Source organism: Lissotriton helveticus, chromosome 6 (assembly GCF_964261635.1).
Source record: "Lissotriton helveticus chromosome 6, aLisHel1.1, whole genome shotgun sequence".
Lineage (NCBI taxonomy): Eukaryota > Metazoa > Chordata > Amphibia > Caudata > Salamandridae > Lissotriton > Lissotriton helveticus.
The window spans coordinates 954,362,796-954,380,770 of record NC_136067.1 but is presented as its reverse complement, the minus strand read 5'-3'; the positions used below and the strand labels follow the sequence as shown (position 1 = coordinate 954,380,770).

Below are 17,975 nucleotides of genomic sequence, written 5' to 3'. Positions count from 1 at the left end.
ACAATACTGATTATGAAATCTATGGCCCGGTTGAAATCCTGAAGTATCCACACCAATTTAAGATCTCGTTAAGTGACTTTGTAAAACCAAGCACATTTGCTGATGATTGGGACTTTGAAAGTATAAATGATATGATGTCTGACCTAGTAATGTCTGCTAAATTTACAGAACATGATTATTTGCAGGGTTCATCTAATTATGATCAAATGTTCTGCTATAACCACTATGGTAACCATTATCTCCATAAATCTGCACAACCTAGAAATGTTTTATATTATAACCAATGGGAACATTGTGCTACTCCTCCAAAGGGTAGTTCTAAAACATTTTATGATAAATATTCATACTTTTCAGGGTTTAACACAAGTAATGCAGAAACATTTTATTTCAAATTATCGAATAAGACAGGTATGAAGACCATGCTTACAAACACGAAATTGATTTATTCAGATTCATTTTTTGAGCAAATGAATACATTTGGTTTTGATTTCTGGAACAATAACATTGAAACAAAAACTGTTTGGGGTACAAAAGATTGGCAAGTACAAGGTATAGAATCATTGTTCAGAGCCTGCATGATCCCAGAACAAATTAAATTTTTGAATGACACTATTCAACAAACTACCTGTCTTGGCTTAGCCAAAATCAAAGACTTAAACAAACCGTCTATTCCAAAGCCAACAACGAACAGTAATAGCTCTATAGATGTTGAGATAGACGTGAACCATATTTTAAACCAAAACAGAACACATCCTGATTGGAAACAATGGTTGATCTGGCCCACAGACACTAATAACTGTCAAGACAGATTCCTGAACAAAATACAGGGGTTCAAATTGACCAGGCCAGACCCTAGATATTCCCAAAGACAACATCCAGGGATAGTAACTACTTACAGTGTGGGCAAACTCTGCCTTCAATGGCTACAAACATCCAGACTGGCAGAAATTAAGCAACACCTAACTTTACTTCAAGAGGGTGCTGACTTGCGTGATTTCATTATGGCACCACGCAAACAGCGTCAAAAACGTTTCATAGCGGCCTCTATATATGCAGCTTACAATGAAGTTTGGAAAGTAACTCAAATTGAGACAGCAGAAAAAATACGGGAAATTGACCGTATTCATTTGGAAAAATCACTTTCTGTTGTGGACAATGGGTTAATGACTCTGTCCTCCAGAATATATTCACTGGACAGTATTGTGTCTTCAGCAATCGATATAATATCGCAAGACTTACTGATGTTACAACACGGTCAGTCCCAATTGCGTTCTATTGTACAACTTGGCTGGACGTTACAAAATCTGCGTTCAGGCTATGTGCCTTGGCGTTTAATCAACACAACGTCACTATTTAATATCTCTAAGCTTACTGATAAACAAATCAGTTTGGCACAGAAGGGTGCTGACTATACAATTCTGAGCATTGAAAAACTTGAGAGATTACCATTGACAATGTCAGAACGACCTGTCATTGAATGGATAATACATGGGATAATAAATATTCCGATAACAACTTTCCAGTTTCAATACTGCCAAAAATATATACAGGCAGGCCAGTATGAAAGGTTGGGTAAAGGATACATTAAGTCAACATGGAACTTGCCCTATACACACGCATGTGTTAGTAATAAAGGACAAAGTGTGTTCCTTAGTGGCACTAATTGTGAAAGGTCACTAAGCGGTATACTTCTGTGTCAGGGTATTAGTTTGCATGGAGCATGTGAAGGGACTTCAAATAACCTTTCAAGTCACCAGCTAGGCACACCTGCAACACAAATAGAACCATTCTTTAGGAGACTCTCGAACGGGAGTTACATTCTAATTGTAGATCGCAGATGTTGCAGTCTGCTGCCCGTAAAACCTTATCTCATAACCGTGACTACGAAGGTCATGTGCTGTGAACGAGTATTGTTCCCAAACGATGCCCGAGACAGGGAGGCAAGGTTATGGCCCAGTTTGAAAATGTCTTCTATTCAAATTGATACTTTAAGCAGACTGAAGACAGTGCTCCTACAGACGCCAACCATGTTAACGTCATCAAAAGAAACGTATGATCTCCAAGTTGCAAGGACAACTGCTGAGATTCATTAACTGTTATCAACCAATTCCTCCATACATTTCGCAGAAATACTGAGCGAAATCTTAAATATTTCTGATACAAGTGGAATCGCGAGTGTATTTAAGACAGTGTTTTCGGGAGCTTTAACCCCATTCAAAGCCATCCTGGGTATTTTTCCTGATTTTGTCCATTCCATCTTTGGCGGACTTCCTCTCCTTTTGGGACTAGTGGCAGGCATCCTATTTTTGATCCTGTTACTTCGCTATGCCAAACCACGTCACAGACAAGACACCAGCGACAATGGAAGAAACAATCCGAGCTATTGGCTACCGGGACCGCATAACTAAAGTCCTTGGACTAGCACGGCTACGAGATTTAAACATGACTTGGTTTCTTTCATTTAGACCGATGTGGCAAAGTTGTGTTATGCCTGTATTAAGGTGCTTGCTATGCGGCGAAGAATGCGTGTTGGACACCTGTCGGACACTACAATCGGATGTGCCAATGGACGCAGAGACTTTGTTGGGTCCGGTAACGGCTCATGCATTGTGCTGTCCCCAGCGGCTACCAATCCTGATGATGGCATTCGTGGGGACTTCACCAATACGATTGAAGAGTTGTGAAGTACAAGATGAAAGCAGCATCGATCAGGTACGACCTTCTGTCAGCTATGCTGATCGAAACATCAAAGAAGGCAATCATGCTCATGAATGCATGTTACAAAATTTTTCCGAGTTAGTGGAACTTTCACAAGAAACAGTTGACAGTTTTTTTGAAAGTCTCAACAATATGATGTTTTCACCAGAGCAGAAAGAATGACTTTGAACAAACTAGCACACGGCGTTCCCTACACCCTGAATTTGGCCTTCAACTTTGAAAATAAAGCAATAAGAAATTTTCTCACCAGTTTTTACGGAGAGCGAGACATTTTTTTTTCCCCATCCATTTCCAAAAATATTTACGATTTTTTGGGACACTTATCTTCTGCTTAAAGTAAAACTATTCTTAGAGAACAACATTTCTAATTTTAACTACTCTAGAGACATTAGCTACCCTCTAGCATGTTCACAAGTATTTATGATTTTTGTGATGAGATGGTCTCGACTTTTTCTTCTGTATTAAGAGCCATTTCATGTGTAATTTCCGCATTTCGTTCATGCTGATTTCAAAATATGCGTTTAGATTTAGCATTTATTATACTGCTTGAAGTGCATATAGTAACTATACTCATCTTTTCGTGTATTTCACATTTCCAATTTTCCGAATGCATTTGATTGTATTTTGGGGTGGTCAGGTATACACATGCACTACTAGTTTTGTTTACTATGCCTAGATTTGTAAATATGGATATAGATTACGTGGAGTGGGTGTGATGTATTTCCTATGGGTACTGTATCGATCCCCCTATTTCTGACCCTTGTCTGGTTAATAATTAACTAGCAGCCATTCAACTGCACAGAAACCCGTTATCTGATTAGCCAAACAACGGCACAGAAGCCCGTTATCTGATTAGGTCATACTGCATGCCATCTCATTAGGCAAGCACTATTTCTCCAGCCCCCTAATAGGCATACGGTGTTCTCGAAACAAATCAAACCTACCACGACCTGGGAAATCCCCACAGCCATTGTTTTGATTTAGCCGAGAACTTCAGTAAAGAATGTGCGAACGACCAGTTCGTATGACATCCTTATTGACGTATTTATGTCCATCCTTACTTCAATCTCGGCACCTTTCAGGTATAAATAATACCGACATTGCCTTAAGCAAACACACGAGGTGGTGACAAGATTGGAGCAGCGAGACTTGCCGAGGAGCCCAGCTGACAGCGAAGCCCACAGACGCTGCCCCTCCTTTCTGACGCGCTGAGAGAGAGACGCTGCCTTTTCTCCTGCCGAGAAATCCAGCTCCGGCGCTTCCAAGCCGCCCTCGCAGGCAGCTGGAATATCAAGCCCTGAGATAGAGATACCAGCCCTCCAGCCTTCTAAATCCCAGGTACTGAACTGAATAACCCCTTGCAGAGAATTCTTGAAGCAGACCCTTGGCAAAGCAAACTTAACTTAAACTGCTACTTATCTACTCCCGCCCATGTATTAGGCTTAGGTCAGGTACATTGGGGTAGGCGTAGTTAGAAGCACCAGTTGAGTATGATTAGTCAATGTATATATGTATGTATCTATTTTATCCATTTTAAATATCATATGGCTAAGAAACCATATCAATGCTTTTACAGTATTATTTTATAATTCTGTTATTACTGTATGCACTTTACTTAACAATAAGTATTGCAATAATAGCGATTCATTTCTCTTGTATGAGAAAAGAGACTGATCAATAAATAACATCTTTTTATTGAACACGCCCGTCTCTTCCTTTTCTCTACAATCTGGTGAAACTAAGAATGCACTGAACTGACTGAGTAAAATAAATTGTCTTTTGTTTTCACACGACTCTAGAGATACACTCTTGATTAGGGGAGAGCAAAGTTGTCATGTTCTATGGTTGTCAGAAACTAAATCCCTTCTTGTCTATCCAGGGAGGTTAAACTCCTCCTTGTCTATTCGAGAAAGTTTCTAGTGAACTCTGAGCTAGCTGGCAAACATTAAACTTTAAGTCTAATATCGACAGTAGAGGACCTAGTTAACCTCTGTCCTACGTCTATACTATTGAAGATATTATTCCAATGCGCAGAGCCTATTGGGATAATAGGAACTACACTATTACACTAAAAAAAAATTGTGTCTCCGTTTCCCTGTACTGGATTTTAGTTGCTTTGGTGTAGTTTTGTTCATTAAATTATTCTCTAATTTTATAAATTGGAGTGTGGTTATTATTGTGTTTCTGATACCTCTTCATTTATGCCAGTATGCGCTGTTAGTAGCAACTGAGATCAGGTTTAAATTACCTTTAACTGGACGTAAAAGATAGTAGCCTTATTACTTGTGGTGGACTTGCCATCCACCCCAACTAAGAATTCACTGTCTCAAAATAAGGACTGAATATCTGCACTGCTGCTTGTTGCCCAGGGAGACAGGATGCACGAAGAGCAAACCCATAGGGCAGAGCAGAGTGAGACCACCAGGAAAAACAAGTACAGCAAGCTAGAGTAAAGGCAAACACCTTAGCAGAAAATAAAGGCAAGCTATGAACAGAAGTCAAAGAACTCTGAGGCCAGAAAACAAATTCCAATCCAATTCATGAATATACCACTGTCATTACCACTCAATCTGTGTGTTAACTGTTGATGCCAATGGGCAGAGAGGTAAATACATTTATGTGATGACAATACATTTCAAACGTCTGGTTTCACAAAAACCAATTGGAAATACTTGTATTCCTTCTGTGGTTTCAGCAAAGGACAAAAAGAATTCCGACAGCGCTACAAACCTTGGCATTTTCCATGGATCCTGAAATTCTTTTTCCTCTGCACCACAAGCCTTCCAGAGGGCTTCTGTCCAGTCTCCCACTACTCTCACATGCACACTGAAGTATTCTTCTTCCGGGGCAGAAGTGAGGGTAAATGGGTGCCACTCTAGCTGAGATATGGAGGGGCACTGCAGAAAGACATATTGGCCAGGCTCCATTTTAAAATCACGCTTATTCATGTGAAGCTCAAGCACTCCAGAGGAATGAGCCATGACCTAAAAAACAAAAAGAAATGACATCACTATGTTCATTTTTCAACATGTCCAATATTGGAACAGTATTGCATTTTAAGTAGCTAATGGTACTGTCTTAAAATAATAATTTTCCCTACTTATGTAGTTATTACAAACAAGCTTGTCCAACCGGATTTATGCTACAGGGTGATAACCTCGTACCAGTCGTTATAGTGTAAGTCATGGAGGGCCATTCGAACAGGAATTTACTATTCTAGTCGTGTACCCCATTGTTTCTACTGCAGGAAGAGAAAGGCTTAACCTAGGTAGACTCAGCCCCAGCTCAGATCACATAAGAGAAGCTCACCAAATGCTCTGCTTATGTTCTCCTTGTGTTGAATTCATGGACATCGTTCCTATCCTGTCCTTTCAGGTATGTCATGGTTTAATATGTCAAAAAGTTTACTGTGTACTGCGGTCCCTTCATCTGTGCTTTAGCCATCTCAGGGATTTTAAATATGCAATTATCTCTATTTTGATATGAAATATCTACTTCAGTTGTCTCATTAAGTATTTATTAATATCTGCACTCATGCCTCCTACAACGGAGCCTCTTATGGCTTTATTCTAGACAAGTTTGGGTATATTGAGGTGAGTGCACATGAGCATTCTTAGTGTACACTCATATATTTTGGGTCTATCCTGCATGCCAAGTGGGTTGATGAGAAAACAATGCAGGATGAAGCAGAATGTTTCTTTTATCGCATGTACGGCCACCTGTGTCTGATTCCTTCACAGCGGCTATCAAGAGAGCGGGTGTCATCAGCATGACGTTCTTGGTTGGTAACATAAATATATGGAAAGCCTCCTTGTGTTGCTGAAGATGTTTTGCTTTGTCCAGTGTGGTGCTCACCTCTCCAACAATGGAGAGAAGAACACATTCTGCAAAATGACACCATATTGAACCCTTGCTAGCTGAGCCTGAGAATGAATCCTCTCAAGCTGATGATGGCATTTTCGATTATTCACATGCCATAGTCCAGGTTGTTAATAGAGCCTTGAGATCAAAAGAGGGCCCTACAATACCAGCATAAGGAGTCTTATTCTATGCCCTTTCTTAATGCAATTCTGAAAAGTGCTCAATAGAAAGTAGAAGGAGGTAGACCAGACTCGGTCTCCAATCTCCTTACTCATTTCTATCTCCTTTGACCAATTTTTGAGACATACATTCCTTCAATTGATAAGGAGGACGCCATCATAACTAGTTTGGCATCGCAGGGCATGATAGTGTCTGAGGATGGATCTCCCTCTGATGTTTTTGATCAGATGGGAAAGGTAGCTATTAAGTACCCTTATTTACAATCTAGGACTGATACTATGCTACCTAGCTATCTATGCAATTCAGTCCTTATTGTAAAATTTGGCTGAATGCAAGGAGAGGATTGTTTTATTTGATGCAGAAACAATGAAGGGTCCTTTTCGATTTTTCATTTGATTGTCTTTGATCAATCAGCAGCAGTACCTGGATTTTTTATATCAGACAGATGCTATATCTCAGGTCATGGAAGGCTAATACCACTTAGAAAGCTCTTTTGTCTCATATTCCTTTCAAGGAAGCCAAACTTTATATCTCAGCTTGAGGAACAGGTACAGTTTGTGAAGGATAGTGATCTGTTGACATCTGTCAATCCCCCAACTGCAAGGAGAGGTTGTGAATTCCATAGAGCTTTGGTCCTCCTCCTTTTGCTAGTATGCCCTTTCAGCAGACCTTTTGTGGCAGGGAATATGGCCAGGGAGGCCCATATGTCATGAAAGCACTGTATCAGCCAACCTACTCCGTTCCTGCTCCTTCCTACTCCAAACCTTGGCTTTGCCAGTCCAGTGTGACCTTATCTGTTGATTTTCACTATAATTACAGCGTTTGGGTGGATTCAATATTAGACAACTGAATTGCAGACTGTGGGAGGGGGCTACAGAACACTCTCCAGGACCATCCCCTGCTTTGCTTCAAAGCAACTACAGCTCCACATTGCCCTCTAAGACGTCTAGGTTTTCTGTTGGTAATTCAGGACTCAGAAGTTATTATCAAAGGCAGCAATAGTTTCAGATACAGACGCAGAGGGGGGTCAACAATTTTCCTCCATTTTGATTATTGTTCAGCAGTCTTTGGGAGGATATCATCCAATACTGGACTGTAAAGGGTTGACTTACTTGCTTACACAGCAGGCTTTTAAGATCACAAGAGACTGTCTGGCTTCACTGGATTTAAGAGCTGCTTTCCTTCACAGTGCAGTGTATCTAGACTCACAAAAGGACTAAGATTCTGTCTAGTGGGGGTTCATGATCAATTCTGAATTCTTTCATTTAGAGCAGCATCAGTTGCAAGAGTCTTCACCGAAGTGTAGGCTCCATTCATAGTCATTTTACATTCTAGAGGTAATCTAGTCTTTAGCTACTTTGACAACTGGTTACTCTACGTCCTTTTTTCAGCAGGGACCAATGCTGTTGTGCTGATATGCATACTTCTCTACCCCCATCCCTTTACTCTGAACCTTGACAAGTCTGTCTGACTCCGTCTCAAAATCTTCAGTTCAGAGGGACACGTTTCAAGACAGATTTAGAACAAGTGTTCCTTCTGTGGTGTCTTCCACTGCAGGGGGCTACCCTGGTGTAGTAATCCAGGAGTCAAGTAGATTGATTGAAGAGATTTATTAGATAAAATCTACACAGCTTATCATCTGCCAGCATTTCCAGAGTGTACAGTTTCCCAAGTCTTGAATCATAACATTCTATCATGTACATGAAGCAGATGACATCATAAGTAAAGGGACAGCTGAGCAAGACAGCTGAGTAAGACAATTCACTTAAAGTGACAGTGTACAAATTTAACAGGTAATGGAATATAACATACCTCCTTTGCTTCCAGCAAAAGGAACAAAATATATCAAAAGGAAAGATAAATAGGTATAAGCACTTATCATATAACATGTAAAGAATCTATCTAAAATAAGAAATTAATAAAATATAAGAAAACAAAAGTAAGAAAACAACAACGTAACAAAAGTCAATAATGAAAATAATGTTACTTACGAAACCTATGAGGCAAAATAATAGGTCTAGTACTTTTTCTACGAGAGGAATCCTTATTGTTGACATGTATATCATTTTCTTTAGGTACTTCAAGATTAGTTTTAACCTTTACAATTTTCGAGATGTTCCACCAGTACCCCCCTTCAACTTGAACAGCATTTCCACCAATTCTCACAATCTTGATAGGTTCACTGTATTTACTCTTTCCTTTCTTTGTGTGAGTAGAATTCTTTATCTTAACAAAATCCCCCACACATAACGTGACCATCCTGGCATTTTTCTTCTGATCAAACCACATTTTTTTTTCTTTTGTGTCAGGGTGGAATTAGATTTGACTGTTTCTAAAACAGACTCAATGTCAACTAAGGGACAAGACCATTTAGACATCCAATTGGGTCTAAAACTGGTGTTGGCTTTCCTCCCTCTTAAAACTTCAAAAGGGGAAACTTTCGTGGAAGAGTGTGGTGTCGTTTTATACGACCAAAGCATACTTTCAAGAGATGTAACAATATCATGTCTTCCCTCAACTGCCCATTTGATGCACTCACCCACAACACGATTCATCCTCTCAACTAGACCATTTGTTTGTGGGTAATAAAGTGAACTCCTAAGGTGTTTGATCCCACATGACTCAAGAAAGGATTTGAACTCAAAACTAACAAACTGAGTCCCATTGTCTGAGACAATAAATTCAGGAAACCCCTCTCTCAAAAAAACTTCCTTGAGAAACTTAATTACAGTAGAAGCACTGACATCCTTAACTATTTTGACCTCAGGCCATTTCGATGTGTAATCCATCAAGACAATAATGAATCTCAACCATAGAGGTAAAACTTCATAAGGACCCATGATGTCAATACCTACTTTAGTCCAGGGAATGGTGGGGCACTCAATAGGGGACAAAGGAGGAACAACAACTTTAAGTGATTTTTCAGACACAGAACATACTGGACAGTTTTCAACAAAAGTACGAATCTCATTGTCCATGCTTGGCCACCAAAAATCTTGTCGCACTCGACGTATAGTTAAAGAGATGCCCAAGTGTCCCTCATGAGCCTCCTTCATGATGACAAGTCTGAGACTATGAGGTGGAATAAGTTTGTCACATCTTACTAACAGACCGTCTTCAATCGAAATCTCAGATTCAACCTTCCAATACGGTTGCAACACGGAAGATAAAGACTTCTCCTTGGCCCACCCCTTCTTGACAAAATTGAACACTTCTTGTAACACCTTGTCCTTCGACAAAGACTCTCTCCAATCTTCCTCAGACCCCACAGCTAGGACAGGAACATCTATTGAAGCCACAAAACAATCGTCTTCATCTTCATCATTCAAGTCAATAAAACTTGTACCTTCGCTCACACCATCATTCTGAGGAAAACGTGACAAAAAATCTGCACGTGTGTTTTTGCCACCTGAAATGTGTGTGACATCAAACTGATATTGAAGTAATTTGGTAACCATTCTCGTGATCCTGGGTGTACAACATTTATTGGGACCAGCAGACAAAATAGACACCAAAGGCTTGTGATCAGTAATCAAATTGAAATGTCTACCCCAAACATAAGGTCGATATTTGTCAATAGCCCACACACACGCTAGTAACTCTTTCTCTATGACTGAGTATTGAATTTCAGCACTCCTAAGAACCCTGGAAGCAAAAGCAACTGTAAACTCTCTTTCACCAGAACGTTGAGTAAGAATCGCTCCTAAACCCACCTTGCTCGCATCTACAGTAATGTAACATGGCAGATCTGGGTGAAATGGAGTAAGAGCATCACCCTTTTTCAAAATATCTTTAACTTCCATAAAGGCACAATCACATTCACGTGTCCATGTGAATTTTGTGGAAAATTTAAGCAAATTACTAATGGGTCTAACAATTGACGCATACCCAGGCACGAATCTCGAATAATATTCCAACAATCCAAGTAGAGACTTAACACCAGATCTATCCTTAGGTACTGGTGCTTTCATAATAGCCTCAATTAACCCTTGTCTAGGTTTTATCCCTTCAGAGGAAAGCAAATGACCAAGATATTCAATCTCGTTGGAACTAAATTTACATTTCTCTGTTTTCAAAACAACACCATTTTCTTTAAAAATTCTCAAGACCTTTCTGACAATGTTATCATGGGCTTCATCATCTACAGCATAAATTAAAACATTGTCTTGAAAAACAAGTACACCCTCAACATCTCTCAAGAGATTTTGCATCACCCTCTGAAAAACAGAGGCTGCTGAGGCCAGTCCAAAAGGCATTCTTTTGTAGCGGAACGTACCAAGTGGTGATACAAAAGCTGTTAGTGAACGAGATTCAGGGTGAAGTTCTATTTGATGGTAGGCACTAGCCAGATCTAACTTTGAAAAATCTTAGCACCCTTGATATTGGTAAAAAGATCTGTAATCTTGGGTAGAGGATGGGAGTCAACCCAGATTTCCTTGTTTAAGGACCTAAGGTCCACACAAATTCTGAGTTTTCCATCTCTCTTCCGTGCGACGACCAAAGGGGATAACCATAGTGAAGACTCTGTGGGTTCTATGATTCCTTTTTCGCAGAGCATAGTGATTTCCTTTTTAAGATCTTCCCTAATGCTAAAAGGAACACTCCTAAGTTTGTGCTTGATGGGAGTAGCACCATCCTTAACAATTATTTTGTGTTTGAAACCTATGATCTTTCCAAGTCGATCACTAAACACAGAAGGAAATTCATTAACCCACCTTGTGTTTTCTTCTTCACATGAGACAAGTAAAACTTGTTCTTTCATCCCTGGTCTAAGCTGCATCCCAAAAAGACCCTGATGAAACCAACCTAGAATGTTGAGTCCGTCTACAGCTACATAAACTTTGCCTCTGATTCTCCTACCCTTAAACTCTAGATAATCTTCGAAAAATCCTAAAAGAGGAATTTTACGTTTTTGATAGGAAATAGGTTTCCTGTCAGGAGGGAAAAGTGCTCTTTCACCCCATGTTTTATTAAATAATTCATTGGTAATTATAGTAATCCTTGCACCTGAATCTGCTAAAAGATTGAGTTTCTTATCACCAACGAGTATCTCCACAATGGGATCTATACAGGTAGAAGGATCACCAGTGAGGGGTATTGATGTGTTATCAGAATCAGTAACAATAGAAATATTTTCAGAGTCCGATTCATCATCTGATTCTAAAACACAAGCTATAGTATTTTTTTGAAATTATTTTTTTTAAGCAAACAGTAGCATAATGTCCTATTTTTTTGCAATAGTTGCACGTAGAATTTATAGCAGGGCATTTCGAACCTTTGTTGTGAACAGCACTACCACAACGCAAACATACATTGCTTGGTACGGATACAGTATCCTTGAATCTTGAAGAAAGATTATCCTTAAGTTTTGGAGAGAAATTGTTAACAGCTTTAACAAATTTATTTTGGACCTTTTCAGAATTACCAACAAAATTGATACTATCTACTGGTTTGTCCTCTAATTCCTTAAGAGAAATATGAGAAGTTTCGATACTTTTTGCAATTTTGATAGTCTCATCAAGAGTAGGATTATCCATTGTGAGTAACTTTTGTCTAGTCTGCTTGTCTTTACAATGACCAGCAAATTGATCGCGAATCAACTGCTCAGTAAAGTTTTCAAAGAGACAGACAGAAGCTAGTTTCCTAAGAGTGGAAAAATACGAGTCAACATCTTCACATTCAGATTGTTTCCTCATAAAAAATGTATGTCTAAGTACAATTAAATTAGGCTTCTTATCAAACATTAATTTAAGTTTAGTAATAGTAGTTTGATACTCGTCTATTATTTCATAATCTAAAGGAGGATCAGGTAAATGTTTGAAAATAGATCTACCTTCAAAACCAAGAGAATGCAATAAAATACATTTTTTTCTTTCAGGACGATACCTTGAAGCACCTATAGCGCCTAAATATGTCTCAAATGCGTCAAACCAGATATCCCATTTCACAGGAGGTTCTCCTGGAGTGTCAAGGAAAGCAGGAGGAGCATTAATGGATTGCAATGTAGACATCTTGAAGGAAAAGCAATTAAAAAAACGTAAAGTACTTTTAAGGAAAATGTATGGGAAAAATAATCCTTTGTGGAAAATGGGGTTTTTCAAATGCAGTCTTGGATCAATATAGTACTTTTTGTGAAGTAGGAAAATAATAATCCATTGTAGAGATGTACCCTTGAATTGTTTCTTTGATAAAGATTTATCTTCTTGTTGATGGAAAAAATTATGTCATAGTGTCTTCTTGAACAGATGTCGTGGGAATGGAACACACAAAAGGATGCTAGAATGTGGGATTGTTGTTCAGCCAGTGATTGTCAAAACAAGAAAAAATTGATTGTTCAAAACAAGAAACGTTGCTAGGTGATGAAGTAGAATTCTTTCGTGTGGCCTTGGAATGACTCGTGTTGTTTTTCTCACGTGATGGCTCTCGAGATAACAACCTCGTGCGTGCGCTCATGTAGAGCTGATCATTTCAAATGTCAACAATTTGAAAGGTTGCTGGCGCTTGATAGCATGTGCGCAAGGACACGAACTGTATTAATGCCGCTCTAACGTTAATAGAATGGAAATGCGGCTCGAGTTTCACAGCGCGCTCTTGTTCTTGATAAATGTTTCTAAAATAAATAAAACACCAGTGAGAACATTGTTCAAGCTACTTAGCGCTGGCTTACATAGACGCTGGAAATGTTCAAAACTCAGCGCTGGTTCACAAATGTTGGAAGACGAGCATGTTGGGATTCCAAATTAGGAAAGGTCACTCGCTCGCTCTTTGACACACTCGTTCGTTCTTTGATAAACAAACACGCACAAGAAATGCTTTTGACAGGAGATGCTTTGAGCGAAGATTTATGTGCCAAAGTACTCGCTCCAGCAGTTTCTCTCCAGCAATGTTTATATATCGATTGCAGAGCTCAAGAGGCACAACGTAGAGGTTGAATAGAGATTGATACAAATAAAATGAAAAGAGTCACTTATCTGGAGATGAGTGGAAATTCATCTTGAGGGTTGAAAGTTGAAATTGATTAGAGTTGAGTTGAAGTAAAATTGAATAAATGTTCTTTTGAAGGGTTGAGTTGAATAAAGTTCCTTTGAAGAGTTGAAGATGGCAGATGGTTTGTAGAGGATAAAAATATCTTTGAAGAATTGAAGGTGGTTGCGTGGGTTCAGCTGTGTAGAACCGCGTCGCCAAAAATATGTAGTAATCCAGGAGTCAAGTAGATTGATTGAAGAGATTTATTAGATAAAATCTACACAGCTTATCATCTGCCATCATTTCCAGAGTGTACAGTTTCCCAAGTCTTGAATCATAACATTCTATCATGTACATGAAGCAGATGACATCATAAGTAAAGGGACAGCTGAGTAAGACAATTCACTTAAAGTGACAGTGTACAAATTTAACAGGTAATGGAATATAACACCTGGCCTTGCCACTCATCCCTTTCCTGGGTTCACAATGGTTCACACCACTGTGACATGCTGTGGAATGTCACAGTGGTGAAGGTTCTAAGGCGAGCTCCCTGTGCGGAGTGAGATAACACTGGTGACGAACATGGGATCTGAGAGTAGAGGAGCGCTAATGAAGGCGACCTCAACACGCTGAAGACTCCTATAATTACAGCTTCAGTACCGTGAGTACGGGAGGAGAGTTCCCTGCTGCCTGCCTGGGAGTCGCATGCCTAGGAGTGGAGTGTATGTGCACGACTAGGCGCAGAAGAAATATTAATAGTGCGAGGAAAGAATAGCAACCACCTTCTGCCATAAACGTTCATTAACCCACGTCTAGATGTAGCGATCATTCCCCGGCTGTACCCCTGACCGCCAGTCACTTTTACAGTCGTTGAGGCGAGTGATGCTTGGGCACAGCGGGGAAGGACATAGGCTGGGAGCACCTCATCAGGCAGTGGTCGCACCAGTGTGGCGAAGTGGTGTGGAGAAGATTGTTGGAGCGGGCAGCACCTTAGTCCCGTTTTGCCCTCCTCGCATATCACAGCATAACTGCTGCTAGTGGGACTGCTCATGGAAGCCTGCCGTTCTTGTATGGACACTTGGGGTGGAAAGCGCGTGCTTGAGGTGCTGGCTTGGATGGTGTTATTTTAATTGGTGACAGAAGGCTGTGGATAACTTAGTGGTCCCGTCATGCTGACTTCAGCCTTGGCAACATTGTGGTTAGAAGCCTGATGGAGCGACGTGGGAAGATTCAAACTGTCAGGAGTGAAGCGCCTGCTCTGAGGGGAAGGCTGCGGATCGTGTGGAAGAAACCGCCCGCAACCACGTTGTTCTGCCGGTCGCGCTGACTAGCACCGCTGGTAGAATAAATCTTCCAGGAAAGCCTAGGTTTGGGCCGCCAAAGTGGTCACTGTCAGCTTTCACCCTTTTGACTGACGACTCCCTCACACCCATCAGGCAGCAATAGCGTGCGCAGCGTTGGCACCAGGGGGAAACACCAACAGGAACCTGTGTCACCGTCGGGTGCTAGCGTGCGAGCAGACTACAAGGAGGATTGGCTTGCTGCTTTAATGGTGATGATGGAGGGGAAGGGGATGTGTTCCCTCAATTTCAGGATGTAATCGTTCTGCCAATCCCTTCTAGTAGAACGAGAGAGTGCTCCTTCACTAACAATAACAGTTTGACTTTAGAACAGTGCCATTTAGTGGTTCCCACTTCTGTTTTTCCCCAGTCCTTTAAAATATACTCCTATGCCACTGAAAGAAGCTGCTATTTTATGGTGACATTGCTGTTCCCTGCATATTCTTGGCTATGGTCAGTAAAGTGTGAAGGTCCGATCTAGCAGGGTACCTGGTGTTGGTTGTCTGGTCTCCCCTGGAAATGTCACAGGGCCTCCTTTCTTTTCTTTCTCATTCCCACTCACCACAGCCCCCAGTCACAATGCAGAATGTCACACCCCGCCTTTCTTTCCACTCCAGGGGAGCCAACCCTCAAGTGGAATAAATGGAAAAATATTTTCCAGAACTACGCAGTAGTATGTGGACCAAATTTGGGACTGGAAAGAAAAGTAGCTTTGCTGATAAACTACCTGGGTGCTGAAGGGCAAGAGATACTAGAACATCTTCCGGAGCTGAACGCTAATGATGCGAGGGGGATGAATGAATATGAGATAAATTTGAAGAAACTAGACACCCATTTCTTACCTAAAAAATGCACAATTATGGAACATTACCATTTTGGAAGGAGGGGACAGAAGAAGGGAGAGACAATGGAGGAGTTTGTCTGTGAGCTGCGCAAGTTGGCTGCTATGTGCAAGTTTGGGAGATCTTGTGAGGAACGGATACATGACCAGTTCGTCCTAACTTGTAAGACTGAGCGTGTGCGTGAAGAGTTATGGCTAAAGGATGACCTGCCCCTTGGGGAGGTACTCATTGTAGCAAAACAAGTAGAGCACATGATGAAGTGTGTGAGTGAAATAAAGCAGGATAGTGAAGGAAAAGCCAAAGTGAGTGAGGTCTCGGTCGCGATCGGAAGTATACTCGCAGTTAAAGAGCAAAAAAAAGAACAGAAAGAGGACAAGGGTGTTGGAGATTTAAAGGAAACTGTTACCGGTGTGGCAGACCAGGTCATTTAGCGAATGACAGGGAGTGTCCTGCTCTAAAAAGTACATGCAACAAGTGTGAAAGGAAGGGACACTTCAGACAATGTTGCAGAAGCAGTGCCAGCTACAGGAAACAGAGAAGACATGGCAATGCCCATGTCTGTGATGAGATAGTGTTACAAGTACAGGGTGGGTCAGTGAGCAAGCCCAAAGACTTTGTAGCTATGGAAGAAACCATAGTTGAGGCGATGTTTGATTCTTGTTCCAAACTGTCAATAATCTCTGCTGAAGAGTTTGAGAAAGTTTTAAAAGGTAAACTAATGCTGCAGAAGATGGATGTACGACCGGGAGGTTATGGTGGTCAGCCCATAAAAATGAGGGGTTATTTCTGGAAGACGGTAGGCTACAAGGATAGGTTGACTGTTGCTAAAATGTAAGTGTCCAGGAAGGGGGACAACATCCTGGGGTGGCAGGCACAGAAAGAGTTAGGTATCTATCTAAATCCTAACAAGAATCCCCAGATACTGGTACAGGAGGTGAGGAGGACCACGGTGGGGATAGAGGAAGAGTACAAGGAGGTCTTCACAGAGAAATTAGGAAGCCTCAGAAACTATGCCCACAGAATAAAATTTAGAGAAGGTTCCAAGCCAGTTACAGCCAAGGTTAGGAATCTCCCAATTTCCATAAAAGTGGCTGTGAAGGAAGAATTGGAGAAATTGTGCCGGCAGAAGTGATCAAACCAGTAGAGGCCATGGAGTGGTTGGCACCCATCATTGCAGCCAAAAAAGGGGATGGGACAGTGCGCTTGTGCATTGATCTTAGAGGATTAAACAAGGAAGTCATAGTCGACAAGTACCCCCTACCCAACATTTCACAGATGTTGAGCACATTAGAAGGAGCAAAAGTATTCACCACGCTAGATCTAACCTCAGCTTATTACCAAGTCAAACTCCCACTGACTCACAAGAACTCACAGCATTTGTAATACCTATGGGGGCATACAAATTCAAGCGGATGCCGTTTGGACAAGTATCTGCCACTGCAGTTTTCTCAAAGGATAATGAGCAACCTCCTCAATGGCATTCCGGGGGTCATGTGCTACCAAGACAACGTGCTGATCTTCGGAAGGGATGACAAGCAGCATGAGGTTAGGCTAAGGCAGGTCCTGGGAAGATTCCAAGAACAAGGACTCACGGTGAAGAAAGAGAAGTGCAAGATTGGCTGTGCGGAATTGGAGTTTCTGGGCCACAAGGTGACAAGGGAGGGCATTCGCCCAAAAGCAGAACTTCAAAACACGATTGTCAACCTTGAACCACCAAAAAGCAAGGAAGAAATAAAATCCTTCATGGAAATGGTGGCATTTTATAGTAAATGTGTGCAGAACTTTGCCAGACGCACATATGCCAGACGCAATCTGCTCAAGAATGGACTGCCTTTCGAATTGAGTGTGGAGTGCCAGAAGGAGTTTGAAGATACAAAAAAGGTGCTAGCTGAAGCACCTAATCTCAAATCGTTTATACCGGGCAGGAAGACCGTACTGACCACTGACGCAAGTTCGAAAGGATTGGGGGCAGCTTTCATGCAGGTGGGAGAAAGAAGGGAGGAAACAATAGCTTTTGCGTCATGCTCGCTACGAAAGGCAAATGTCAACTACTCAGTAATCGAGAAAG

General features: G+C 41.0%; 1 protein-coding gene across 1 annotated transcript in view; it reads right to left on the bottom strand.

The window, feature by feature from the left end:
* The window catches only part of NOX3 (NADPH oxidase 3), a 632,637-nt gene that overhangs the window by 130,356 nt on the left and 484,306 nt on the right, over positions 1-17,975 (bottom strand). The window contains exon 9 of the mRNA XM_078647785.1: positions 5,449-5,702. Within this exon, the coding sequence (XP_078503911.1) occupies positions 5,449-5,702 (254 nt within the window). The remainder of the gene's footprint in view (positions 1-5,448; positions 5,703-17,975) is intronic.